General features: G+C 42.0%; 1 protein-coding gene across 4 annotated transcripts in view; it reads right to left on the bottom strand.

The window, feature by feature from the left end:
- Positions 1-27,551, bottom strand: part of RORA (RAR related orphan receptor A) — a 740,258-nt gene that overhangs the window by 202,496 nt on the left and 510,211 nt on the right. The window contains exon 1 of one of the 4 annotated variants that reach the window (XM_063639005.1): positions 3,796-3,898. The exons of the other annotated variants lie outside the window; for them this stretch is intronic. Within the exon in view, the coding sequence (XP_063495075.1) occupies positions 3,796-3,883 (88 nt within the window). The 5' untranslated portion in view covers positions 3,884-3,898. Of the gene's footprint in view, positions 1-3,795; positions 3,899-27,551 lie in introns of those variants that run through there. 4 annotated transcript variants of the gene reach the window in all.

Raw genomic sequence — 27,551 nt, 5'->3', positions numbered from 1 at the left:
CTGCGTTCTTGAGTCTCTTTGCTACAATAGTTTTCAACCTTTACCCTAACAAATACACGGGGTTCGGAAATAACTAGTTTATAGATTAAAATCCCCAAATGTTAGATCTGGAATAGACTAAAGAAATTGTACCTCTCCCTGAAAAAGGACAGCAAACTGGGACTCAGAGGGATTAGGCAACTGTTTCCAAGTCAGCCAGCCAATTAGGAGCAGAGCAAAAAGTAGCATCCTACACAGGAGTGGCTCTGTGGGCTCTGAGGCCTGGACGCGTTGAAGTCTTCCTGTTACCATACGGTACACCTCAACTGGACCCAGGAACAATCTCACTAGCCTCACTTAGAAGCTCCATGTAAGCCAGAGTGACTTTTTGAACTATAAATCCGATCACATCAGTCCCCTGCTCAGACTCCTTCCACAGTTAAGAGGGTCCTACATGATCCAGCCTGCCTGGTTCTCCAACCTAGTGTCTCCCTCTCTCTGTCTCACCCATCTCATTCTTCCACACTAGCCATCTTAAATTTTCTCTAAAGCTCTAAGCTTGCTCCAGATTCACGTCCTTTCTGTTTGTAGTTCCCTCTGCCTGTCTCACTTTCCCTTCACTTCTCTGCAGGTCTTCTTCACATCCATTCAGATCTTTGCTCAGCTCTCATCTCCTGCTAGAATGCTTCCCAGCCAGCTTATCCACATTCGCTCTCCCTGCCCCATTCTCCACTTTGCTTTACTTTGTATCTTCACAATAGATCCCTCCTCCTGACATTCTATGATATAGTTGTATGTCTTCCCAACAATTTCAATTCTTGAAGCAGGGACTTCCCATCCTTGGTATACCACTGTATTTTTGATGCCTAGAATGGTGCCTGGCACATAGATACTCACAAAAAATTGTTAACTGAAGATCAGAAAAACTTGTTAAGTGAATGAAGTTGACTCCCCAAAGCCACACATCTAGTTTACCAATAGTGACTCCAAAGCTCCTGGAAGTATGTAGAGAAGACAAGAGGAGCATAGAGGGTGAGACAAGTGCTGACTGAGAAGGTCGGGGGACATCTAAAGAGAGGTTTGCACAGCTGAAGAGAAACTGGAAGGCTATGTACAAAGAGTGAGAGGGGAGAGAACACACGCTAACCCCAGGACCCAAAGCAAAGGTCAGGCAATCAACAGAAAAGTTAAAATGGCACTTTTAAACACTTGGGATAAAATTGATTTGGTCATTACCAGAGCTGAACACAGGGCATGCATGCCTCATCTGTTAGAAAGATCTTTATGAACTTGTTAGCAGATCCCCAACCCAGAAGCTGTAAAGGTTATAACCCAACTTGTAAAACTAATCTCATATTGGCTCTGGGATAATAAAGAATCTACAGAAAACTTTTTAGTTAACCATATGCTACATACAGCAAGAAGCCAGGCTTGTGTGGCTGGCTTCTCCTACATGGCAATTCAGGATAACTCTCTCATTTCTGAGATTGAGAAAGCTATTTTGGAAACAGTGATTTCAATATGCATAGTTCTTAGATACAACAGCTTAGAGGTTAATTTGAGTTTAACAATTTCTCTCCTATTCAAAGTGATTTTATAATAAAATGTCAGCATGCCATTCCCATTGAATTAAGCTGGGATCAGTTGGAATAGTAGTTTGGCGAAACTGTTTTTGCCAGATTTTTAAAAAAATATACTTTATTTTTAAAGATAGCTCTGTTTTATATTTGCATAATCCCAATTGTAAATACTTAGTTTATTATTATTATTACTTAATCTGTGAATTTTGGGTCATACGTCCTAAATAAAACAATGCAGCATCATTTCTTGACTAATACTCTTTTGGACCACATGGCAGGTCTATGGGGTAGTACAGAAAGGAAAAATGAGTTCATGCTACATAGCAGGTCCAGAAAACAACACAGGAACAATCACGAAACATTTCTAAGCAGTCTTGTAAAGGAAACAAGGGAGAATGTGAGAGCGCTGGGCATTTACTTTTGGGCGGGATGCATGCTAAAATACATAAAGATGAAATGATATGATGTCTGGGGTTTGCTTTAAAATGCTTTAGCAAAGGGAAACAGGGATAGATAAAGCAAGTGTGACAAAATGTTGGTAAGGCTGAATCTGGGTGTTGGGTATAGGGCAGTTCATTCCACTGTTGCCCCTCTTTGCATTCATGTTTGAAATTTTCATAATAAAAAATTCAAGCCAGTAAGGGCTAGCTGGAAAACTTTAAAAAGAGGTTCAATCTCTCTTAAACCGTGTGAGTGATCCCAACCAAAAGAAAGCCCAGGACCAGACGGATTTATAGCTGAATTCTACCAGAGCTACAAAGAGGAGCTGGTACTATTTCTTCTGAAACTATTTTGAACAATTGAAAAAGAGGGACTCCTCCCTAACACATTCTATGAGGCCAGCATCATCCTGATACCGAAACCTGGCAAAGATACAACAAAAAAAGAAAACTTCAGGCCAATATCCCTGATGAACACTGATGCAAAAATCCTCAATTAAATACCAGCAAACTGAATCTAGCAGCACATCAAAAAACATATCCACCATGATCAAATTGGCTTCATCGCTGGGATGCAAGGCTGGTTCAACAAGTGCAAATCAATAAATGTAATTCATCACATAAACAGAACTAAAGACAAAACCACATGATTATCTCAGTAGATGCAGAAAAGGCCTTGAATAAAAGTCAACATCCCTTCGTGTTAAAAACTCTCCATTAACTAGGTATTGATGGGACATACCTCAAAATAATAAGAGCCATTTATGACAAACCCACAGCCAATATCATGCTGAATGGGCAAAAGCTGGAAGCATTCCCCTTGAAAACTGGCACAAGACAAGGATGCCCTCTCTCGCCACTCCTATTCAACATAGTATTGGAAATTCTGGCCAGGGCAGTCAGGCAAGAGAAAGAAAGAAATATTCTTTCAAATAGGAAGAGAGGAAGTCAAACTGTTTGCAGGTGACATGATCCTATATCTAGAAAACCCCATTGTGTTAGCCCAAAAGCTTCTTAAGCTGATAAGCAACCTCAGCAGTCTCAGGATACAAAATCAATGTGCAAAAATCACAAGTGTTCCTATTCACCAACAGTAGACAAGCAGAGAGCCAAATCATGAATGAACTTCCATGCGGAAGCGCTAGAAAGAGAATGAAATACCTAGGAATACATCTAAGAAGGGGAGTGAAGGACCTCTTCAAGGAGAACTACAAACCACTGCCCAAGGAAATAAGAGAGGACACAAACAAATGGAGAAACATTCCATCCACATGGATAGGAAGAATCAATATCATGAAAATGGCCATACTACCCAAAGTAATTTATAGATTCAATGCTACTCCCATTAAACTACCATTGATTTTTTTTCACAGAATTAGAAAAAACTACTTTGAAATTCATATGGAACCTAAAAAGAGCCCGTATAGCCAAGACAATCCTAAGCAAAAAGAACAAAGCAGGAAGCATCATGCTGCCTGACTTCAAATTATACTACAAGGCTACAGTAACCAAAACAGGTGGCAGCACATTTTCAATCTACTTTCTGATGTCCTCATCTCCCTCTGTGAAGTAAGTAGTGAAGATACTGTTGGATCCATTTTGCAGTGAGGAAATTGAGCGTCAGAAAGGTGGAAGGGCATGTTTAAGGTCAAATGGTCCCTGTAAGGCAGAGCTGGGCCAGAGCTCAGTCAAAGGTTTTTGTTTCAGTGGCCATTAAACTTATTTCCTCCTCCTCCTTGACACTGGCCCAGTGATTTAAATGCTCCTCCCATGCCCACATCAAAAGCCAAAGGTACCTGGCAAAAAGCATGGAAGACGAGCATCTGAATTCTGGCTCAAAGAGCTCCCTGTGGTCTCCATGCCTTGCAGCGTTAACTCTTTCATCAGTAGGCTCTCCTAGCTTTACATCCTGGTTGTCTCTTCTCATTTTGTACAGTCTGGATTTGACTGACAAATGAGAGTTTCGATGGTGTATTGTTGTGTACATAACTGTCCCTCAGCTCTACCCACCTTGTATTTGTGAGCAAGAGATATATCCAGGACTGGAGGGGCCTCGCCCAAACCTCGAGGACACTCCTCACTGCCAGGGTGAGAGACTGGACCCTTATTATATTGTATTATCCAAATACATGTGGATCAACCCTGCCACACACAGCTAAGTGTTCCCTTGTCTTTGCTTTTCCCCACATAATGCAAAACTAGCACTCTCAAGGCCTTTACAAATTGGGAAATCAACCCATATGCAGTGAGGTCGCTTTAGTTACCTCTAATTTCAGAGCTGTCACTAATTGGTCCCAGAATCTCTTTAAATTCAGGTCTACAGGGCCAAAAGCAAGCTTGAAATTATTTGAATACCTCATTAATGGACAATGTATGAACAATTTGATCTTTCAGTGCAAAGTGGGATTTATTTGTCTATGAAATCTTGAGGCTTGCCATCTACCCCTGGTTGACTGCATAATTGTTCTCGCCCTGCCCCGTGTTAGTCAGGCACTATGTTAGGTGACAGGGAAACAATGGCAGACAAGATGGTAATGATCCCTGCGCTCATGGTGCTTAGGAGGAAAGGCCTATGTATTCTAGTACCAGCCAAAGCCTCTGCTAGTGACCCAAATTCCACTCTGCCCATACATGTTGCATCAGCCCTACCCACGTTCCTAGAAGCCATCTCTTCTCCCTAGGGAAGCCCCAACACTGCTCTTCATATCCACAACTCTCAGGAACAAAAAGTATTCTAGGGACACTGAAAAAATTCAGGCTATACTAACTTAGCCTAACCCTTAGCATGCTCTCTTTTCATCTTTGTCACTTGAGACCCTGTTGACTTTTTTTTTGAGGGTGCCAATATCCATCCGAGTATGTACATGACAGGGACCTCTTCTTGCTTATACATTTCCTCCTACAAACATCTTGAGTTTTTTTTTTCACTTGCATTTCACCAGATCCTGTTGCAGTATCTAAATATTCCAAATAATTCTTACAATTGCTATATGATGAAGAGGACGGATCCTGTTACTCTTTATTTACATACATAAAACCCGTGCCTCAGTTTCCAAGGTAACAGAACAAAGAAAACAAGTCATCACCCTGATGCCAATACCAGTGAAGGTCAGACGGCTTTGATCTCAGACACCAGGCACTTTTGAGCCAGCGCAACATTCTCATTTTTCATGATTCCTGCCCCGCGCCCCCACGTCCCCACAGCTATGCTTCCTGTGGCTTACTGAAGGGTGCTTTAAATATGGCTCGAGAAAGTACACGGAGGAAGCAAGTAAACTTTCAGGATTTTAGTTCCAGCAAATGAAGGCAAAAGTGACTAATCAGAGTGAACAGGACTCAGTCAGGAGCATCAATCGCAGAATGAATCAGCCTCAGCCAGCAAGTATGGCACAAAGCACTGTTCCTGCGACCACCAAGCCACAGATAAACCACCGGGCTGCAAAGAACTCCTACATCACTTATAAGCTGACAGAAGTCTTATTATTATTATATATTATGCTGAAACTCTGAGCCTTACTGTAAGTCATCATTTTATATAGTTTTCACAATGACAGTAAAATCCTGCCACAAGTGGCACTGTCAACTTTTCTATGAGCGCTTTCTTTTCCTCACGGTGACATTCAAAGTTCAGAGTCTCCTTCATCTAAAGGAGCTGTCCTATCAGCTCGCTAATGGGAACAATTCATTTAACCTGCACTCCAAGTACAGCCACGGAGCCGAGTAAAATATGTATAGGATCCAGGGGGAATCGGTCCTCCCAGCTGGCCCCTCCTGCCATTTGATTCATTGACGAGAGTCCCACTTTCTTTCCACCTAGGCTGATTTACAGAAAAAAAAAAAGACATTCCAGAAAAATTAAGTTAACTATTAGCCAAATTCCCTCTAGCTGCTGGCTTGGATTATATAACAACTCCCTAATTCCAGAAGCTAAGGAACAGAAGGCCAGCATTTTCTCTGATTTCCTATAGTTTTAATGCCTTTCCACTCTACCCTCCTTTTCTCCCGGCCCACCGCACCACCACATCACCACATATGCCTTTGACAGTCTACATGGCTCATATTCCTCATTTATTTTAATTATGTTGGGTGCTTCTGCTTACACTGCAATGTATTCTGGCTTCATAAAATACTCACTTTATATGACCCTTGCTTGCTGCCTTTGACCCACTCACCGTGAAACACTTGCGGAGCCAAAATTCTAGGAAAAGCACCTGCAATTATTAATGCATTAAACCAGTGTTCTGAAATGACTAAATGCATTATTTCTGCTGTAGAAGAAAATGCTGAGGTGAAGCCAGAGCAAAGGTAAAAGACCTGGTTTTCCTAAAATGGATATAGCCTTAGAGGCATTTATATTCTCGGAGGACACAGTCCTGATTCTTCTGATCATTTTTCAAATCAACTTAATGAGTATGAGATGGCCTGCTCATTAAACTGATATAATAGGTAAATATCACCTGCATTTAGGGTGGGCAACAGAAAGAGGGCAACTGGTTTCTGGGATTGTAAAGGATTTGTAAAGGGAGAAAAAATGCGGGCCTGGTTTCTGAACGAGGTTTATGTTCTGCTCTCACTTTTGACTGGCTGCCACAATAAACAGGGCGAGAGATTTTTAAGCTTTCATGAACTAAAAGCAACACCAATTGCTATGGATTGCTTTTTATAGAATTTCGAGTAATTTCACACTACAAACGTTTCCTCTGCTTATGACTTCCTTAAAAGACAACCAAATGCCAAGCCCATTGGAATAAACACCTAGAGCAAAGAGCTACATATACCCCAACAAACTATTTTTTCAAAAGCCACAAGCGTAGGTTAGAGGCTTTGTCTACCACACTGCTGCTCAAGTGAAGCCTCCCTTCTTCCATCCTCCAAGTACAGCCAAAATCCTAAATACAACCTTTTTAAGGATCCTTTACAAAGTGGATGTTAAAGGTGAACAAAACCTCATTGAACCATCTATTCTTCTTGCTTTAACCTGCAGAGTCATCTACATTTGCTATTTCCTTCAAGTCTACTTTTTTTTTTTTTTTTTCCAAACACTGGAAACTTCAGAGCCACTCACCCATTGCAGTAATTCTGCCTGCTCTACATAAAATAAGGCCTGCTCTTGTGTTCACAAAATCAGGCCGGTTACTCAGTAGAATCTGTGGTCTAGGGTAACTCTGAAGAGATGTAAATTTCTAATTTTTATACTTTCCTCAAATTTCGTACATTGTTTTTGTTATTTCAAAATCCAGTGCTTTATAATAAATTTATAGGGTGCCTAAGGGGATCTCCATTCATATTATATGGTATCTCATTCACGGCTCCTCCGGGAGAGAAACACAGAGTTATACCTCTCAGTCAGCCAACAACACTTCCGCTTGTGAAGTTCCTATATAATAATGAGAAACGAGGCTCCTGTGGGTATCCCACACATGTGTATAAAATAAACGCCTACAAAGTGAAAATGATGCCATGCTACACTTAAAGCAGGATCATGTGGGTAAGCTGGAAAAAACACTTCCGTGTCTGTAGTCGTGAAGTGATTCTGTATTTTATTGTAGAAATTGTATCAAGTATCAGTTTCAAGTGATTTTTATATATACTCCATGCTTCAGCTGAGATGTTTTCTGTTCCTCCTTCTTTCCAGGAGCATCAGCAGCTATAGTCAAGTTTCAAGAATGGGGAATGCTGTGGGAGTGTGCAGGCAATGGCCTAAAAACAATAAAAAAAAGCCCCAATAAAAGCTGGTTTGCTTTTGATTATTACCCTGTGCTGACAATTCTTAGTAATGTCAGTGATAAAATAAATTACTGAGCCGACCACTCCCATGCCTGCCCCTTGTTGACATGGCACTGTGAAAGCACTCCAATATCTTTCTTAAGAAGGATACATCATCATTTAAACACTGAAAATACTATATATTCACTGTAGGACATCTAGAAAAAAATTTTTAATGTTTTTAGCAGAGAATTAAAATTCACATTAACTCTACCACTTATTGATAATCATAGCCCTTTATGTCATAATTACTTTTTTGGTTATTAAAAGTAATTCTACTATAAATATCCTTGTTACATAGATTTCTTTTGGCATTTGTGTGTTTTTTTTTTTTTGGAAGTACATTCTTCAAAGTTTAACTTTTAAAAAGCATTGAATAGATATCATGGTGTCCTATAAAAAGTGTTTACCAATTTATAATTCCTAGATTAGTGTACACCTGTCCCAACGCAGAACTTTATCATGAAAAATAAATCCTGATAATTTAATTGGCTAAAAAGAAATCCCTTTAAAATTGACATTTCTTTCTTTATTTATGATGTTGTTTTGTCTGCATTTTTAAACAATTTTGTTTTTGTTGTCTAAGTTTCTTGACTTTTGTATTTCCTCTTTTGTTAATGGCCTGTTCATAATCTTTGCTCATTTTTGTATTGTGGTATTAGTCCTTTACTACTTACTAATTTATAAGCCTTCTCTATAGTTAATCCTATGTTGCTTTTCTCCCCAGTTTTTCCTTTAAATTTTGTTTAGTTTGTTTCTTGTGTATGTAAACTAGCTCTACCACTTATTGATAATCATAGCCCTTTATGTAATTGCTACCTTTTTGGTTATTAAAAATAATTCTACTATAAATATCCTCTTTAAAATATCCAACCTAGTAATCTTTTATTTATGGTTTCTGCCTTTCCTTGCATGCCTATAAGGACTTTATTTATTGCAAAAATATATTCACCTATACTTAAAATATTTTTATGATTTTACTTTTTATATTTAATTTAAAAATTCAAATAAAATTATCTAAATATACTTTTTTCTTGCTCTAGTTTAGCTTGCACATAAATTATTTCACTCCACTTCTCAAGATTTGAATCTAAACAACACACCAACTATCTTATGTCTTTCTTTGTTCTCCCAAGAGGTATGTCACTGTGTCTGTTGTGTCAGAAAAAAAATCAGGATATCAAAAAGGCTTAGAGCCAAATTCTAGCCCCAAAAATTTACATGTAGAATCTGAGTTGGCTCACCTCTTCTTTAGAAAATGAGGCCAACCATTGAGATTTGGGGCATCTATTTCTTAAATTTGTTTTTACTGAGTAAACCTGGGCAAGTTTCCTGACTTCTTTGTAAAATGGGGATTCTAATAAGAGAAGCACAGTACTGTAGCATCTATATTTAACACTTTCTGTAACAGATTACTGGTATAACAGGAAGTTTCACTTTTATCTTTATTGTATTTAGTTTTTGCCTGTCACAACAACTACTTACGATATTTTAATATTTACCAAGAGTTTTCCAAATAGGGCTGATTCTATTAAAAAAAAAAAAAGACCCCTTGTGCTATTTATACAAGTTTGTTTAGATTAGGATTATATTCCAGAAGCTAAAAGGGCTTCATTTGCTGACTTCAGACAAAGTACACATATAGAACATGAAGTGACACTGCTGAGACTGTTCCCCTAATTTTCTGTTTTTTATCCAGAAGGAAAGCCAGGGAGGTCAGAGAGACAGAAAGTTCTTTGCAGAGAGGTCCACCCTGCCCAGATATGGGAACTGTGCTCATCAGGAGAAGTAGCGGGGGAGAGGAGACACATATTTTCTGAAAAAACTGGAGCATGGGAAGAATAATGTGCACACTGGCCATCAAATGAGATTTGAATAACAATTTATCACTCTATTCAAAAGTGTCTAAAATATAACAACCCCTCTTTATTACTCCCTCTTGCCAGGACATTTGCCATCCCAGAGGTACTACGGGACACAATTTTCAGTAGCAGTGCATTCCTTAAAGAGAAGAACAGCAGGGTAGTTGACCTTTGATCCTGTCCGACCATACCCCAAATCCTTGACATCCTTAGCTTTGCAGAAACTGGAGGAAGCACAGCCAATGTGATGATGCTTACGGGAAATCTTTCATGCCACTGATAGGAAACAGGAATCCAAAGGACATTTTAAACTCATTCCTCAAAGATATGGGGATGAGTATAATTTATATTCATCCTCTACTTCATGACGGGGAAAGAACAGCCCAGTAGTCAAAGCAAGAAAAAAGTCAGGAATCTTTTCACTGGTGTATTTCATCAGCAATAAACATTTCCCCAACATAATGCTGTATTCAAGGCATCAAGGAAGTTACTTAATGAAGAAAGGCACCTGGCTTCTCGGCCTTTATAGTTCTCCAAATGTTCCATGTTTTTAAAGACCTCCAAGCTTTTTTCTGCTCCTTCTTCTAGGGATGCTCTTTCCTTTTTCTTGACTGGGCTAATTCCCATTTATCCTTCAAGACCCAAAGCAGGGCTTCACTTTGTCATGACACCCAGAGTATATTGGTTGTCTCTCCCCAGCGCATCCTTAATCCAGCCTGCTGTGGTCTGTTGTGCAGCTTGGTCACAGTCCAAGGTCATGGGTGAAGGGATGGGTGGCGACATGTTTCATTAGACAATTGCCAAGCCATGTGCCCTGGTTTGGGTTTGCCTCCATCCCGAGGAAGGAGGCACCTTTTAAAAATCACCCAAAGGTGGCCTACTCTTCTCTGCACTTACCATTCTCTTGTTTACTTGTCTGTCTGTTCACTACTCCCACCACATACCTTTATCCCCTACTATCTTCCCTCCCAAAGAATATAGAACATCACTCCTTCCAATTAAGTACACGGACAATATCTTTTATCTCTTGATCCTAAGTCCCTGCCATTGTGTCTGGCACGTAATAGCTTCTTGGAAAATATCTCTTGAATATTTGCTGAATGAATCAAATATGCCTTCAGGAAATGTACAGCTTTATGCAAACGCCTTAGCTTCCTAGAAGTACTGTAACAAAAGCTTCACATGGGCAAGAACCACCACGGATCAAAGGGGACTGAAGAAGTTAGGAGAAGTTTACGGAGGAAGTGAGTCAGTATCTCACAGGATCTCACAGAGAAACTTCTAACTGGGGATTCAGTTTCTCTCAATTTAATGTCCAGTGAGCAAAGGACTTGGAACTCAGCGACGTACTGCCTCTGATCTCCCCTATAACTGTGAGAATGCATTCACTATCTCAATCACTCACCGCAATATTTATCCATCACCTATCACATGCAGAACTCTGACAATGCCCAGGCCCTCCACCTGCAGCACAGGCTCCGGGGAGGGCCCTGTCCCTGACTCGGTCTGCTGTGATTTTTCCTGCTCTTGTCCTTGAGTGCCTATGCTGTTTCTATAGGAGAGAGAGGAACGGTGCCCCTCTCCTATATTGCAAACATGCTCACCAGTGACCTCAGAAGTCTGGAGGGAAGAGTGATGAGGCAGTGTTTTAAAAGCGCTGTGAGGTTATCAGGGACTGCTACGTTAGTCTTTGACTCTTCAAAGGCCTGGAATACTGTAAGACAACAGCAACTTCTCATAAAGGTCACATTTCTGTAATTCCCTCTGAGACCCTCCCGAGGAACACGTAATTGATCAACTAACATGCAGGAAATGCTCTAAAAGGCAGTTTTCACAAGCTGGTGGAGGATAAAGACAAGATCTTTCTGAGAGAGGTAGTTTAGGATTATAGCTGAAAGCACAGGCAGATGATGGAGTTTGAGGCTGGGATCAGTGCTTACCAGCGGTGGAACATTGGGCAAGTCACTTACCCTCTCAAAGCCTCAGCTTTCTCTTCTGTGAAGCTGAAATAATGATGGTACTCTTCTCATAGGGTTGTAATTCAGCTTCAATGATCTTTTTTTTTTTTTGAGACAGAGTCTCGCTCTGTCACCCAGGCTGGAGTGCGGTGGTGCGATCTAGGCTCTCTGCAACCTCAACCTCTGCCTCCTGGGTTGATGTGATTCTCCTGCCTCAGCCTCCCGAGTAGCTGGGATTACAGGCATATACCACCATGCCTGGGTAGTTTTTGTATTTTCAGTAGAGATGGGGTTTTGCCATGTTGGCCAGGCTGGTCTCAAACTCCTGACCTCAAGTGATCCGCCCGCCTCGGCCTCCCAAAGTGCTCGGATTACAGGTGTGAGCCACCGCGCCTGGCCAGCTTCAAGGATCGTATGTCTACAAACTATCAAGCAATGACCAGTGTGGAATGAACTCCTTTAAGGGTATGTGAATAACCTTAGGAAGTCACATCACTTATAAGCCAGTATTAATATTAATGTTACCTAGCTTGGAAAAGTTTACAAGGATTAACTGAAACAATGCATGTGCAAGTGGTTGTCACATGGTAGGTCCTAAAAACGGTAGTTCCTTAAGATTATTGGCATGAGATTTTTCTATGATGCTATGTTTGAAACTTCATTCTTGAAGGCTGACTTTAACTTGGTTTGTTTGGGAGGAAGCCCTCTCCTTCCATGGTCACCTTGTGTGGAATGGGCCTTTTCTCTCTTGCCATTTTCATTCAAAATATCTGTGGCAGTGCTGTGGAATATTCCAATACGTCCTCTTGACCTCTATCCATAAACAGCCTTTCTCACAATGAGATGTTCCGAGTTTAGGAGCCTTGCTATTTTCAACAAAGAATTAATTGCAAAGTAATTAAGTTTAGAGCAAGGGAATAGATGAACCCTGTCTATCATAAAGGAACAGTGTGGATGGTGAGATAATGGAGCAAGGAGACGATGCTTCAGATTAACACACACACACACACACACACACACACGCACAATCTCTTTTCTAAAGCACACAAAGAAACCTCCCATCACATATATTGACAAGATAAATCTAAGCTGCTTAAAGAAGCACTTAATTTTGTTCTCATTAAGTCGCAGGGTTAAGGGCTTTACCCTCAAGGCCCATGGAAGCAATGTTAGGTTTTCACCTTGGAAAGTTCTCTGAGGCCCTAAGTCCATTGACAAATATAGCACTAAGATGTGTTACAGAAAATTGCATCTGAAAGCCAGTTGCTTTGCTGGCCTCATTCCCACTTGGCTCTGTGTTCCTCAGTGAACATAGAATGCACAGAGAGCACCAGAGGGGCACACGTGTTCATCCCTCTGCCTTAATGTACACAAATTCACGACTAATCAACAGTGGATCTAAAGTGGGGGGGTGTGCAGCTTAGATGGGGACAGTCACAAGCCGGTTTTACTACTAGAGCTAGGAGGCTTAATCTTCTTAATAGCGATTAGGTTGATGCCACCCTAACATTTTCTCTGGTTATTTCAGGGACTGAGAAGGTGCCAGCTCACATCACACATCCTTTCTGATGATATGAATGGAGAAGTCTATGGCATAATTTAAGGTGCATTCTTACACATCCTTGTGTTCTGATTAGAGCAGTATATTGTCAGATACCTCGTCTTTGCACCTGAAAACACAGTACCTGGGACTTAAGAAATATTTGAGCACTTGAAAGGAAGAAAGAAAAAAAAAAGGGAAAGAAGGGAAGGAAGAAGGTCTAGAAGGACACATACTAAAATTTTAACTGTGACTGTATCTAGTAATTTTCTTCCTTTCTACTTTTGTGTCTTTTCCATAATTGTTATAGTGAGTATTGTTTTACTTTTATGATGGGTACAATAAAATGAACTTGATTTTGATCATTTACTAAAACTGCTTTCAAAAAACATCAATTCTAATACAAGGTGCTTTAAAAGTCTTCATTACCCTCAAGGAATTTTACCTCTGACTCTAGGCAACACAGCCGTGACAAAAATGTGCCACTCCAAGCTTCAACAGACAACGTCTAAAGTTAAGGTTTTTCCCGAAGTGTTTACATCTCGGCTCTTCTCTGGTGCTTTTTCATGGTTTGGTTTGGAGGTGAGTTGTAGGAGGGGCCACACCAGCGTGCGGTTGCAAGGAGAGAAGGGCGTTGCTGTCCTCCCGGCATCACACCCATCCTAAGAGCAAACACAACCCACAAACCTGGGTGTCATACTGCCTGGGTGGCTCCCCAAGGGTGCTGGAGGCACACTCCTAGAGGGTGGAGCCGAGGAAGCTGAGATGCACAAAAATAAAAACAATGGCCAGGGCTCTGTTAGGGCAAGGTTTTCTGTTGTCTTCTTTCTTCTTGCCTCTACTGTTCACAGTATTTGGCTGGGTTTTGCTTAAATCTTTCAGAGAGGAGTGTTAACCTTCTCCCAAAATGAAATAAAATATAAAAGGAAATAAAATAAAAGCTTGAAAAAGATGATCAGGAATGCCATAGAAAGAACGTAGAGATAGAACTAAAGTTTAGGGTACTTCAAATGCGTAATCTAGGTCGGACGGGCACTGATTCACAGAATACTATATTAGAGACCCTCACAGCAAGCCTTGTTGGTTATTGATTCAGTTGCAGACCGTGGTTACCTTTCGGTATTGTACAATATTGGCTTGAAGTGCTCCACGTTTGCACTCCTGACTCATATTGCTCTGAATGGTGAATGAGCTTGCACACGACATCACATTGCTCCCCACTCTGACCTACATTATGTTTTACTGTGAATGAGTTTAACGGATTAAGATCTGATTGGCATGAGCTTCCACGTGTGACCGCCGAGGGTTGGCAATGCTTTTCGTGAGCCCACAGAGGCACTGCAGACGTTTGCTCTGAGTTTTCTTCTCGAAAATTTTGCTTTGTGTTTTGTTTTGCTTTCCTCCTAGTAAGAGTCTCGTTCTCATTATGACATTTTTGTGCCAGAAAAAAAAAAAAGAAAGAAAGAAAAAGACAGCAGTTCCCTACCTACACAGTGAAAAAACCTAGGTGGTTTTTACTGTTATCCAAAACACAGGGCATGCTAAATTGGTTTCATTTGAAGGCCGGGCTTGTATTAAAGGCCAAATAAGGAATTTTTACACAATGTGGAAAATGAGGCAAATACAAAATGAATATTGGGTTGAGTTTTCCCTGAAATTTCTGTGGACTGGAGTTTGGATTTAAAATTTTCCACTCATAACTTACATTATCAATTCGTAGACTATCACCACAAGTATGTGCATAATGATGACCCTGTGATTTCTGAACAGTTACTTAACTACAATGGGATTTAATCAAAGGATTCAACAATTGTAGGGGCAAAAGGCCGTAAAATGAACAAACTTAGAACTGTAGAGCTGTCTTTACTATGTAATTATGATAAAGGAGACAAGGGCATTTTCTAAAAGCAGAGAGGTGATTGTAGTGTCTATTTTCTTTGGTAACTAAGACCTTAAAAACAAGCTTCTGAAGTTACGGTTAGAATTAGAAATCTACCCCATTCCCTTCACCAACCAACCAACTGACATTTTTTTATTATTAAAAATTTTTTAAACATATATTCTGTTCTATAGACAGTAAGAATTAGGAAAACTGGGAGATAATTTCTCTAAAGGGAAGTATAATCTATTTGCTTAATGATCCTAGAAGGAGCTAATAAGTATCATCTCTCTTAGAAATAATAATACTTTGCTTTTATATAGAATCTTTCTCCAAGGAGTGCAAAGTATAGTACAGATAATATCTAATTAATCCTCTTAGGGTCCCCAGGTGGAAGGGAAGTGGCAGGTATTATGAAGGTTCGTTGGCACCATCAACATGTCTCAGGTGAGGAAATGGAGCTATAGAAAGCATGGTAAAACGGGCACACGCATATTTATTTAGGCTAGACCTGCGGGACCTCAAAGCACCGAATCCACTCATTGACAAGAAGAATCAATCGAGTTTGAGCAAAAGAACAGGATCGTTTGACTGAATGCTTTGCCTTTTCCACCATCTGGGCTCATTTAGCGTGAGTTTTAGTAGATTTGCCAGTGAAAGAACCCACGTTACCTGACTTCCAGCCTGGTGGCTTCTTCAGAAGGACAGCATGAGTAGTACGGATTGCTTCAATTTCCCATTTGCTGCTTGACACAGCACCCTCAAGCAGCACATCAGCCATGTGGCTGTGGTTTTGTTTCTCATTGTCCTTTTAAGTTTGGTTGCCTGGAGTCTGTCCATTGTTCTCTGCAAAGTGGGTTTGTATGGGGTATTTTGGGGGTGGGGCATGAAGGAAGGTTGTATGGTAAGAAAGGGGCAGGGGATTGAATAATCTGTTTTGGTAATTTCTATCTGTTGAAGCAATAGGAGATACATTACAAGTCTACATCTTTTGTATCAAGATAAATCACAACCCGAGTCTTGAGAGAGGGAAGTATTTGCCCTGCTGCAAGTGCTGCTCCATTTCACTTTTAAACATTCCATGGGCCGAATTCAGCTTCCCATTGTCACAAATCCTCTCTGGAGACAAGCCTATACCAGCGTCTTGATCGATACCTAATGAACAGGAGGAGAGTGCTTCTGCAAAGGGGGAGCAAACCTTAAAAAAAAAGCCGAAGTAGCACTTTCTAAGCTTGAAACTCTCTCACTGACAAGCTCTCTGCGGAGTTGGGGCTCAGCTAAAATCACCTCCCAAAAAGGAAAAAGCCTCCAAGAGAAAATTCAGTCAAATTAACAAACTAGTTGCCTCTGATGTGAACTACGTTTTTGACAGGTTGAGATAATAAATAGTTTCTGATTCTTACTTACCTAGCTCAGGAGAAGTTGATAGTGGTTTTACAAGAGAAAGACACTAATAATGTCACTTGTTTTGCAAATGGAGGCATACAACATGCTCTGAGGGAAGATACCACTTTTTTCAATGTTGGAACTCAACAAGTCCATCTGATGGCCCACAATTGGCCACTGGAATCTGTAGCCGTTGGTTTGCCACTAGAAAGGTGAGTATCTACTGACGCTTCTCAGAATGGAAGAGCTTCCATTCTGGCTGTTGCGAAGAGAAGAAATCTCACCCAGTCCCCTGAATTCACTCTAGCCTGCTCTCTGACTCTAGCTTGCCCCTCATACAAGTACGAATATTTACCTTTAAGCATCCATGATTATTTATTTATTTATTTATTTATTTATTTATTTATTTATTTGAGATGGAGTCTTGCTCTGTCGCCCAGGCTGGAGTGCAGTGGCGTGATCTCGGCTCACTGCAAGCTCCACCTCCCGGGTTCATGCCATTCTCCTGCCTCAGCCTCCCGAGTAGCTGGGTCTACAGGCGCCCACCACCATGCCCGGCTAATTTTTTGTATTTTTAGTAGAGACGGAGTTTCACCGTGTTAGCCAGGATGGTCTCGATCTCCTGACCTCGTGATCTGCCCCCCTCGGCCTCCCAAAGTGCTGGGATTACAGGCGTGAGCCACCGCGCCCGGCCCATGGTCATCTATTTCTTGAAGTCACTCAACTGGTCCTTAAATCCACCCACTGACATAAATCCTCTTTTAATAACCTCGTTGACCTCTTCCTCTCCCGCAGCTCTTCTCTGTTTCCATGAAGTTCCTATTTGTGTCCAGTTCTTGGCTGGTACACTGGCCATCCTCCAGCCTGGAATATCACCCTAATCTCTAAGTTTAGCCTCTCCCCTTATTTAATACTGGGGCACATACTAAGTTCTTCCAGAACTGCTTCTCATCCTGTTCCTCTCAGTCACCCTGTAGGATTTGTATAGAACACATCGTATACATACTTGAGTTCATGTTTACCACCCATTTGCAGGTCTTTTTTGTGGATGTGTGCTCAGCCTCTCCTTCCAAACTGTCACCTCCTTGGACTGAGGCTTAGAGTTTAGGGTTTTCAGGATAGAAAGCTTATCTGTTAGGTCCTTTGAACCACTCCCTAGCATTCTGGCAATAGAGGAGCCCTCTGTATTATTCGTGTTGATAGACCAACTAGGACTTTCCTAGGTACCTATCTTCTTTTTTAAAACAAAATGTAGCCTGACCAACATGGTGAAACCCTGTCTCTATTAAAAATACAAAAATTAGCTGGGCATGGTGGTGTGTGCCTATAGTCCCACCTACTTGGGAGGTTGAGACAGAAGAATTGCTTGAACCGAGGAGGCGGAGGTTGCAATGAGCAGAGATGGCACCACCGCACTCCAGTGTGGGTGACAGAGTGAGACTCCGTCTCAAAAAAAAAAAAAAAAAAAGGAAAAAAAATGTCACCAACATCACATCCAAGTGGCATTCAACCCTGGCTTGCATTAGAAGTTGAGTTCTTTGTCATTTTATGCCTGTGTGTGTCCCAGGGTGGGTGGGAGAAACCCTTACAAACAGCTTCTATTGAATAAAGGGCTATGAAGGAATTGTCCGTAACACTTGCACCAAAATTATTGCACTTAACTCCCCAGGCTCTTCACAGAAATCCTAGCATCTTCCTCTCCCTCCCAAACCTTTTCAGTTCCCTACACTTTCCCCCCAACCCTGTTCCCAGGGTATAGTGGCAACAGAGCAGCGAAGTCTGTTTGGTATTCAGTTAGAATTATTTATATATCAGAGCTCAGGCTTGTTTATGCAGTAGAATGCTGAAAAGGAAGTGAATCAGATCTATTCCCTAACAGGGCATCCAGGGGTCAGGGTGAAAACAAATACTGATGATAAGGTAAAATCCACGTTCTACAGTCAGCTTTACTATGCACCTCAAATACCACAGCCACGCAGGGCCAAGGCCTTGATGTAGTGACTGCATAGCTAGCAAAGAATACGTGAGCAGCTAGTCATTCCTATCCTAGGGAAGCTCCTGAGCCCATGGGCATGGGGAAAATCCCAGAGGCCTTCAGGAAACCATTGATTTTCCACCCTTCCTCCAGGCCTACACATCCCAAAACTTATATCAGAAAGACCCGTGGTGGGATTCTACAATATAACATACCCTAGCTTGATTAACTTTTTGTAAACCTATCTTTGAACTAACTACATTTAAGTTTTTCAGCAGCAGTAATTAACAGCTACTACCATTCACTGAGTTTCTACTATGTGCCTGGTATTATTATACAGCTCTCATTTAATTCTACAAGAACTCTGAGAAACCGTTAGCATTACTCTCATTTTATTGATTAAGAAACTCAAAGATGCAAAATCTGGTATCTATGAAGTAACAGACTGAGGATTAACACTCGGGCTCCTTTGATTCTAAAGCCCATTGTTTTCCTTTAGATCAGGGGTCCTTAACCCCTGGTACCGGTCCGGTTAGGAACTGGACCGCACAGCAGGAGGTGAGCCAAGGGTGAACCAGCATTACCACCGGAGCTCCAGAGTCTGTCAGATCAGCAGCAGCATGAGATTCTCACAGAAGCATGAACCCTGTTGTGAAGTGCACACGTGAGGGACCTAGGTTGTGCGCTCCTTATAAGAATCTAATGCTTGATGATCTGTCACTGTCTCCCATCACCCCCATATGGGACCATCTAGTTGCAGGAAAACAAGCTCAGGGCTCTCACTGAGTCTACAATATGGTGAGTTGTATAATTATTTCATTATATATCACAATGTAATAATAATAGCAATAAAGTACACAATAAATGTAACGTGCTTGAATTGTCCTGAAACCATCCCCCAACACTCCTGCCCCAGTCTGTGGAAAAATTATCTTCCATGAAACTGGTCTCTGGTGCCAAAAAGGTTGGGGACCATTGCTTTAGACCACCCTGCCTCTGTGTATGCCACATGTGAGGCAGTGGCTGCATTTAGAAGGTGGGGGCTGAAAGTTCTGCTGAGGAGGGAAGAAGTAACTTGAATATCATGTGTCTGGTCTGTCAGGAGTTTTTACCTTGGTTTCACCGTCTCAGAAACACTCAGGGCTGGAGGCCCGATAGGAGAGAGACTGGATTCTTATCCAGTTTATGCCACTCTGGACAAAGCCCTATCTTGCCTTGCACTTAGACTTGGGAAGACAGGTTTCTCCTTATGTTAAAAATTAGTTGGCCAGGCGCAGTGGCTCACGCTTGTAATCCCAGCACTTTGGGAGGCCGAGGTGGGTGGATCAGCTGAGGTCAGGAGTTCGAGACCAGCCTGGCCAACATGGAGAAACCCCATCTCTATTAAAAATACAAAATTAGCTGGGCCTGGTGGTGCATGCCTGTAATCTCAGCTACTCGGGCGGCTGAGGCAGGAGAATCGCTTGAACCCGAGAGGCAGAGGTTGCGGTGAGCCGAGATCGCACCATTGCACTCCAGCCTGGGCAACAAGAGCGAAACTCCATCTCAAAAAAAAAAAAAAAAAAAGAATTAATTACGTCAAAAAATAGAACAGACAATGCTGCCACTGTAAGTCTTCAATCAGAGTGCAGATAAGTAACCCATCTAAGATGTGGTGCAGGATATGTTCAAGTCTCAACCCAGGCAAGAGCTCTGTGATGAGTTGACTATTAATGGCTGGGTGGCCTTCACCTGGCATGCATTTACTCACATTCTCATGGTTGCAACCCAATTTCCTTCCTGAGCAGTGGGATGATGTTGGTGGGCTTTCTGGACAGCTCCTGTGGTGCCTCTGAAAAGCAGAGCTCTGCTTACTACACTGGTCCCAGGGCACAGAAGAGGGAGGGAGGGCCCCGCATGAAGAATCCCAGGCAAACCTCCAATCCTCTACGCTCCAGGGCACACAAACAGTCAGGACCTGTAGGCCTTTCAGCAGAAGGGGCCTCAGAGATGATCCCTCCAACTCCAGCACTTACAGGTGGGCAGCCAAGGCAATGAGAAAGGAAGCTCCATGCTTAACACTGCTGGGAAGTGGTGTGCTGAGACTAGAATTCTGGGCTTTTTAAACTCCACATCATCAGAGCTTCTCCAGCCTTGCTCTGCTCCTGCAGCCCAATTTGGGCACATTTATCACAAAAGAGGTCTTGCCTCTGTACGGCCTCATAAGGATGGGTCACTCCTGTCCCTGCTTTGAGTAGCTCCCAACACAGTTTCCATGCCCTCAAGGCTATGTGTATTTCTCACTTTCCCTGGAACTAGTCACTCATGGACACTCCACACTCCTACTTCTAAACTGCATACTTCTGCAGGCCCAGGTCTACATATCTTTCTTTCTTAGCTGCCAACTTCTTTTTGTCCAAGTAGCTGCCGGGTAATCAATACATATTTATTAAATAAATAAACGTATAATGAATAAATGTTAAAAAGTTGCCTATAGTACTCAAGAAGATGGACAGTTTCAGGCAGCAGTTAATTAGAAGACAACTTCAATAAGGGGTAATATAAGGTGGCTCTTTTTCCTCATTTTTTTTCTTTTTTTTTTTTTTTGAGACAGAGTCTCGCTCTGTCGCCCAGGCTGGAGTGCAGTGGCGCAATCTCGGCTCACTGCAAGCTCCGCCTCCCGGGTTCACGCCATTCTCCTGCCTCAGCCTCTCCGAGTAGCTGGGACTACAGACGCCCGCCACCACGCCCGGCTAACTTTTTTGTATTTTTAGTAGAGACGGGGTTTCACCGTGGTCTCAATCTCCTGACCTCGTGATCCACCCGCCTCGGCCTCCCAAAGTGCTGGGATTACAAGCGTGAGCCACTGAGCCCGGCCTCTTCCCCATTTTTGCGTCCTTCCTTCCTTGCACTCACACCGTGAACCAGAAGGGTTTACCTTTAGAGAGCTATTCGGTGGTTGAAGAGGAGGCTAGGCTGAGGGTCTCCTTCCTGTGTCTTGTGAGGAGCACCCCTAATGGTGGCTAATAAACTCAATTGCATCTATCCTTCGGTTTTCTGACTTTCTGTCTCTTTTGGTCCTCCCTTCAGCTCAAGGGCTTAAGGCAGATGATACTTTGTTTGGGGAAGATGATTTAACCTTTGATTGGACCTCCAGGTTTCTCAAACCCGGTCAGCAACCCACCTTTGCATCCGAGACTTACTAGGAAGATCCAACATTTAAAACACCACCACTGAAACAAATTATATGAAAATAAAACAGCAAATTCCTCAGCCTTCCCACAGTCACCCTTAAGATGTTATAAATTATAATAGAAGTAGTTTCAATTCTTTTTTTTCTGCAACAGTACAATAAAACTATTTTGTGATATGTAGTCTAATAATACATAGATTTTTTAAAGAAATGAAATCTGAAATGTCAATGACAGTGTATTTTTCTTCTATGAATATTAGAAATCTTAGCAAGTGTGGCTGATACTTTCAAATGGGACTCATATCCTACATAGGACATGTTGAAAATATCATTGCATTAATTTGGGGATGATGAAGACTTATTCCAGAGGTGGTATACCAGTTGTTCCCTAAATATTCTATTTGGATTATAAGTGATTGTCTAACATTTAAAAAAAATTGAAGTATATTCCAACATTTAAACATCTAGAGGTTTTCTTTAAAAAGGTGTGTTTTGTTGAATATAGAAAATAGGCAATACAAGGTCTTTGTTCCTGCATTATACAATTTAATTTGGTCTAAATGAGTGACTGCCATCTTTAGCCAGGACACAAACTCTCTGGTCAACACAATCCACAGCACTCTCTATTGTCTAGTGGAACTGAGGTCATGTGTCAGTTGCCATTTATCATTGGGTTTGCATGATGGTTTGGATTTATTTTGGCTTATCCTTTTAATATGTACCCAGACAGCTTAAGGTATCCACCTAACATCTGCAGTCATCTGCGATAGGGTATTGCAAGGCATTATATGACGGACTGGACTCAATTCAAGCTCTGGTACTTGTTCCCGAGGCCAGAAGGCAAGCCTTTCTCGCAAACTGCACAAGACTCAACACACTCCTACTGCTTCCAGGGAGCCTTTTGTGACTGCTGGTGCTCAGCTTTTCTTTATTTCCCTGACACAGGGTTCCCCAGCGGCCAGAACCAATGACACCACTTGGTGAGAATTCACATTGTCGTTCAGTTGCTTGACTTAGAACAGATTTGTCTTTCTATGAGAGAAAAACCCTGAAGATGAAAATACTATCTCTTGGACTAGAAAGCCTGACCTCTCTCTGCTCACGGCTATTGGACATATATCCTATTCAATAGAGCGAATACTTTGAACCTGGGTTAAGCAGGGAAAAAAAAACAACAATTTAGGTTACCTTAATCAGCAAGGGAAACAGACGTTTCATTTCCTTTACTTTTTTTCAGACTGCGGCCAGGGCTTCCCTGGCAATAAAAGATCATACCAAATTGTTCTAAATTATGTAGATGATAGTTATTAATATAATCATCTTCCATAAGAAAACAAATGTCATAAAGCCAGCAATCCATGCCAGAGGAGCCCAGGAATGTTCTCCCTTAGTAGGGTGTCCGGCTAACCCGGGCACTTGCAAGTCATTCTTCCCTTCACAGCCTGAGGCTGAAGAGGTCACTTGGTTTGAGGAAATGGCTCCTCAGCTCCTCCTACCCCCACTTTACCCACTAAGAAAACCAATGGCGCCTTTTATCAGTTTGGCAAAAAGAAAAAGGGAATGTTTAATTCTGTACTTAAAATTCTTGGTTCCTACTGTCAGCATTCCCAGTTCTCAGAGAACACTGAATGGATATTTGAAGAGTTTTGTGAAACTGAGACTGAACAGTGGCAACGAGGAGGAAAAGATCCAAAATTAAAAGAACATTTAAAAATACACGCCCCCGTACATTCCACTCTCCTCACTTTTCTCTCCTCCTCAACCAAGTCATATTCAGCCCTTAGGAATATTCCCACAGGAGGGAGGTGATGTAATATCCTTAGACTGTCTGTGTTCCAGTCCCAATTCACCCTACCTAGCCATGAGGACTTGGGTAAGGAAGTGAACGGCTCCATGTCACAGTCCCCACAACAGTAAAGTGAAGTTAACAACAGTGCCAAGTTCTGGAACCTGTCATCTATGAAGGGCTCAATACATATAAACTACTATTATCATTTTAATTTTCTAAGGAAAGCACCTAATTACAACAGGATTTGCAATACAGAGTAACAGCTGCCAACTGGCAGACTGCTGACCCTAGACTTTCAAGCTAAGACTTTGCAGGGTGATAAAGTGAAGCTCTTCAGTAATTTCAAATGAGTGAAGTGTTCTCACTTGGCAAAACCGGGGCCTCTAGAAATCCAGAAGAAATTGAATTAGCACCTTCTTCATTAGCTCTCTCTCTTTTTTTCTTTTTGAGACAGAGTCTCACTCCATCACCCAGGCTGGAGTGCAATGGCGTGGTCTCAGCTCACTGCAACCTCCGCCTCCCGGATTCAAGCAATTCTCCTGCCTCAGCCTCCCAAGTAGCTGGGATTACAGGCGCATGCCACCATGCCCAGCAAATTTCTTTTTTGTATTTTTAGTAGAGATGGGGTTTCGCCATGTTGACCAGCCTGGTCTCAAACTCCTGACCCCAGGTGATCCACCCACCTCGGCCTCCCAAAGTGCTGGGATTACAGGCGTGAGCCACTGCATCTAGCCAATTCTATTTATTTATTTATTTATTTACTTTTTGAGATGGAGTCTTGCTCTGTCCCCCAGGCTAGAGTGCAATGGTGCAGTCTTGGCTCACTGCAACCTCAGCCCCCTGGGCTCAAGCGATTCTCCTGCCTCAGCCTCCCGAGTAGCTGGGATTACAGGCACCTGCCAACACACGTAGCTAATTTTTATATTTTTAGTTGAGATGGGGCTTCACCATATTGGCCAGGCTGGTCTCGAACTCCTGACCTCAGGTGATGCACCCGCCTCGGCCTCCCAGAGTGCTGGGATTACAGTTGTGAGCCACCGCGCCTGACCAATTATCTCTTTTAAAGAAGGATTTTTCTTCCTACATAGAAAATTTGTGTTTAAGGGGGATCTTGGGATGTCAAAATAGGCTCTGCCTTTTCAGTCTGAAAATATACTGCTGTGATGTGTGACCATCTAAGAACATTGCTGCACTTGAAATGTGGTCTATAAATTATTTTATAGACTGGATAATGTAATCATCCTCAGATTAGAAGCCCAGAAGAGGCTGTATGAGGCCCTCTTTTCACAGAAGAGCCATCCAACTCCTGAGAGTTGAGAGACTATGACCAAAATCAAGTGAGGGGTAAAGATGGGGCTGGAATTCAAGTCTTTTGGCTTCCCATCAAATGAATTTTTCATCTCACCAAGCTAACTCTGATAGCTAGGTTGGATGACTATGCTGTTGGAAAGTGCTGGGCCTTGCAAGACTTTCTGATTCTAGCTCTTTCTGTGAGAGAGGATGAGCTTTAATAACTACACAAACACCCTATTTATTCTCGAGCAGCCTGTGATGCAGGGCCTTGGCCATACCTCCCGATGTGTCATCATTTCCACGGGAAGACCTACAAGGAGCAGGAATCCAACGTACAAGGACACAGTGAGGAGCAAAGAGGCATGAAAGTGGGTAAGAATTTCAGTGGTGGAAGTTCGAAAACACTGAATAACGAGAAACTTCTTTGAACACAATGATGTGGCACAGTCAGCTGTAAAACATCTTCTTCCTTTGTTAGCTTTCTTCCAAAGTGTCCCAGCAACAGGCTGGTGGTCAACTTTCATGGGGTTTCTCCAAAGACCTTCACGGGGTGTCTCATGGCAGACTGGGAAGAGATTCCTTGGAGATTGTCTAAGGAGAATAGAAGAAGCCTGGGCCAACAAAGCTATGAAAACCACAACTTCATTCATTCCTGAAGGTTTGCATTCACAAAAATTGCACAAATTGTTCTGCACATTGAAAAACAACACCAAAATTTTATCTTTAGAAAGGGAATATAATGACACAATTGGGGTTCCTTTAGCTTTCCAAAGAGTGCCTAACAGTAGTTTCCAAGAAAGTCATGAGCTAGCTTTTTTCTAATTGTGTACACAGTTGTGTTTGTGTAAATGTACACAACTGTATGCATGTACACAAACACACTCACCATTTAATAGTCAAAAGCCCTCTAAAATGTTAGGGGAAGGAAAGATCCATTTTCTAGTTCAAGTCATCAGTCTTACAATTCACAGTTGGGAGACATTCTGCTACAATGAATTATGTAAAAAAATTATGATTCTTCCTCTCAACCTAATGTAGGAGAATTGCCTTCACCCACAAATGATCTTATGCTGCACTAGAACTACTCAGTCAGCATCTTTAATTATCATTTCCCACCAGCCTCTAGGCCAGTGCTTCTCAAAGTTTAATGTGCATACGAATTGCCTGGAGATCTTATTAAATATGCTAATTCTGATTCAGGAGGTCTGGGGTGGGCCCTGAGATTCTACACTTCTTACAGTTGCCGAGTGATGCCACAACTCCCAGCCCATGGACTAAACTTTGAGTAGCAAGATTCTAGACCAAGCTCACTTAACACTGTTCTCTCACTAGGGCAAGAAGTGGGCTACAGCCAACTCTATGGCTGGGATGGTAGGCTTCTGTGAGGTGCCACATTCCCTGTGAATCTTCCCCTCATTCAGAGATACCTCCTTCTGTATCACCTTTCTTCCCTCTCTTCTGAATGCACTTGCAGTTGCAAACCTAAAGGAGACAGCCTGTTGCACTGGCCCAGGGAGAAAAGTATGCAAACTTGGGATTGAATTTCATCAATACCACTTACAAGCCAGGTAATTCTCTCTGAGCCACATCTGTAATATGGAGCTAAGATACTGTGGTGTGATGATATATATTGGTTTTCAACCACAGTCTCTGGCTCATAACTCCCATATCCTTTGTTACAGTCTTTTGTTATAATGTTGATTGTGTGAGGCCTCAGGGACAGGTCTCTGATCTTCTCCTGCCCTACAGTCACCTGCTCCAAAGCAGGACTCTACTCTTTCCCCACCTTTCTGATTGTAAGTCTTAAGACCCTCCTCAGAGAGAGTCCCATCCTATACTCTGAAGGGAGAGAATGCTGATATCATGACGCTTCCATAAAAACCCAAGAAGGCTGGGTTCAGAGCTGAATATGCAGAGGTTCCTGGAGAATGGTGCCCCAGGGAGGGCATGGAAGCTCCGTTCCCCTTCCTCCACACTTAACCCTAAACATCTCCTCATTTGTTTCCTTTGCAATATCCTCTATAATAAACTGGTAAACATGTTTTCCTGAGTTCTTTGGACTACTTCAGCAAATTAATTGAACCCAAAGAGAGGTTGGTGGGACCTTCAACTTGAAGCTGGTTGGCCAGACGTTCTGGAGGCCTGGACTTGCAACTGGTGTCTGAAAGCACGGGGGGCAGTCGTGGGGACTGGGCCTTCAACCTGTGGGATCTGACAATATCTCCAGGTAAACAGTATCAGAATTGAATGGAAGGGTACCCAGATGGTGTCTGCTGCTTGGTGTGTGGGAAAAACTCCCACGCATGTGGTCACAGAAGTCTTCTGTGTTGATTATTGTTGTGGTGGTATGTATGCAGAGGGAAAACTCAGTTTGTGAGAATTTTTCCCAAAGTAGAAACCCACCCCTGAGCTCGTTATGGTAGATAAATGAGAGAATGTACAGCACCCAGAACAGTGCCTTGTACGCAACCGTTCAACAAACAGCAGCACCCTCTTCGCTTTCTTTTCAAGTATCATGCCCCAAGTCAGTTCTTCATCCATGGTCCCAGCAAGACAGACTTGAGGGCATAGCTTATAATACCTATAGTATGTAGTAAAAGTCCTATGGCACTGGCAGTTAGAAGGCAAGGTACAATCTTCCTTTCTTGGCAGTAAGTTATAAAACCTTTACCATGTTTTGTTGTCTTCTGTCATCACTCCTAAATTGGTATTATTTGGCATTGTCAGTTAATTAACTAATACATTTTACTGAGCCCCTATTATGTGCCAGACAATGAATCAAAAATACAGATGAAATCTCCAAATGCAACCAGCTCCCAGATTAGCTGGAGTTTAGGTAGAAAAACTCTGGATAATTGATTAAAAGATCGCATTTTCTTCTTTCCTTTTTTTTCGTTGTTCTTTTTTTTTGAGACATTGTCTTGTTCTGTCA

The sequence above is a fragment of the Symphalangus syndactylus genome, chromosome 5 (genome assembly GCF_028878055.3).
Source record: "Symphalangus syndactylus isolate Jambi chromosome 5, NHGRI_mSymSyn1-v2.1_pri, whole genome shotgun sequence".
In the NCBI taxonomy this organism is placed as follows: domain Eukaryota; kingdom Metazoa; phylum Chordata; class Mammalia; order Primates; family Hylobatidae; genus Symphalangus; species Symphalangus syndactylus.
The sequence above is the reverse complement of the archived record's forward strand: the minus strand, read 5'-3'. Positions and strand labels throughout refer to the sequence as shown.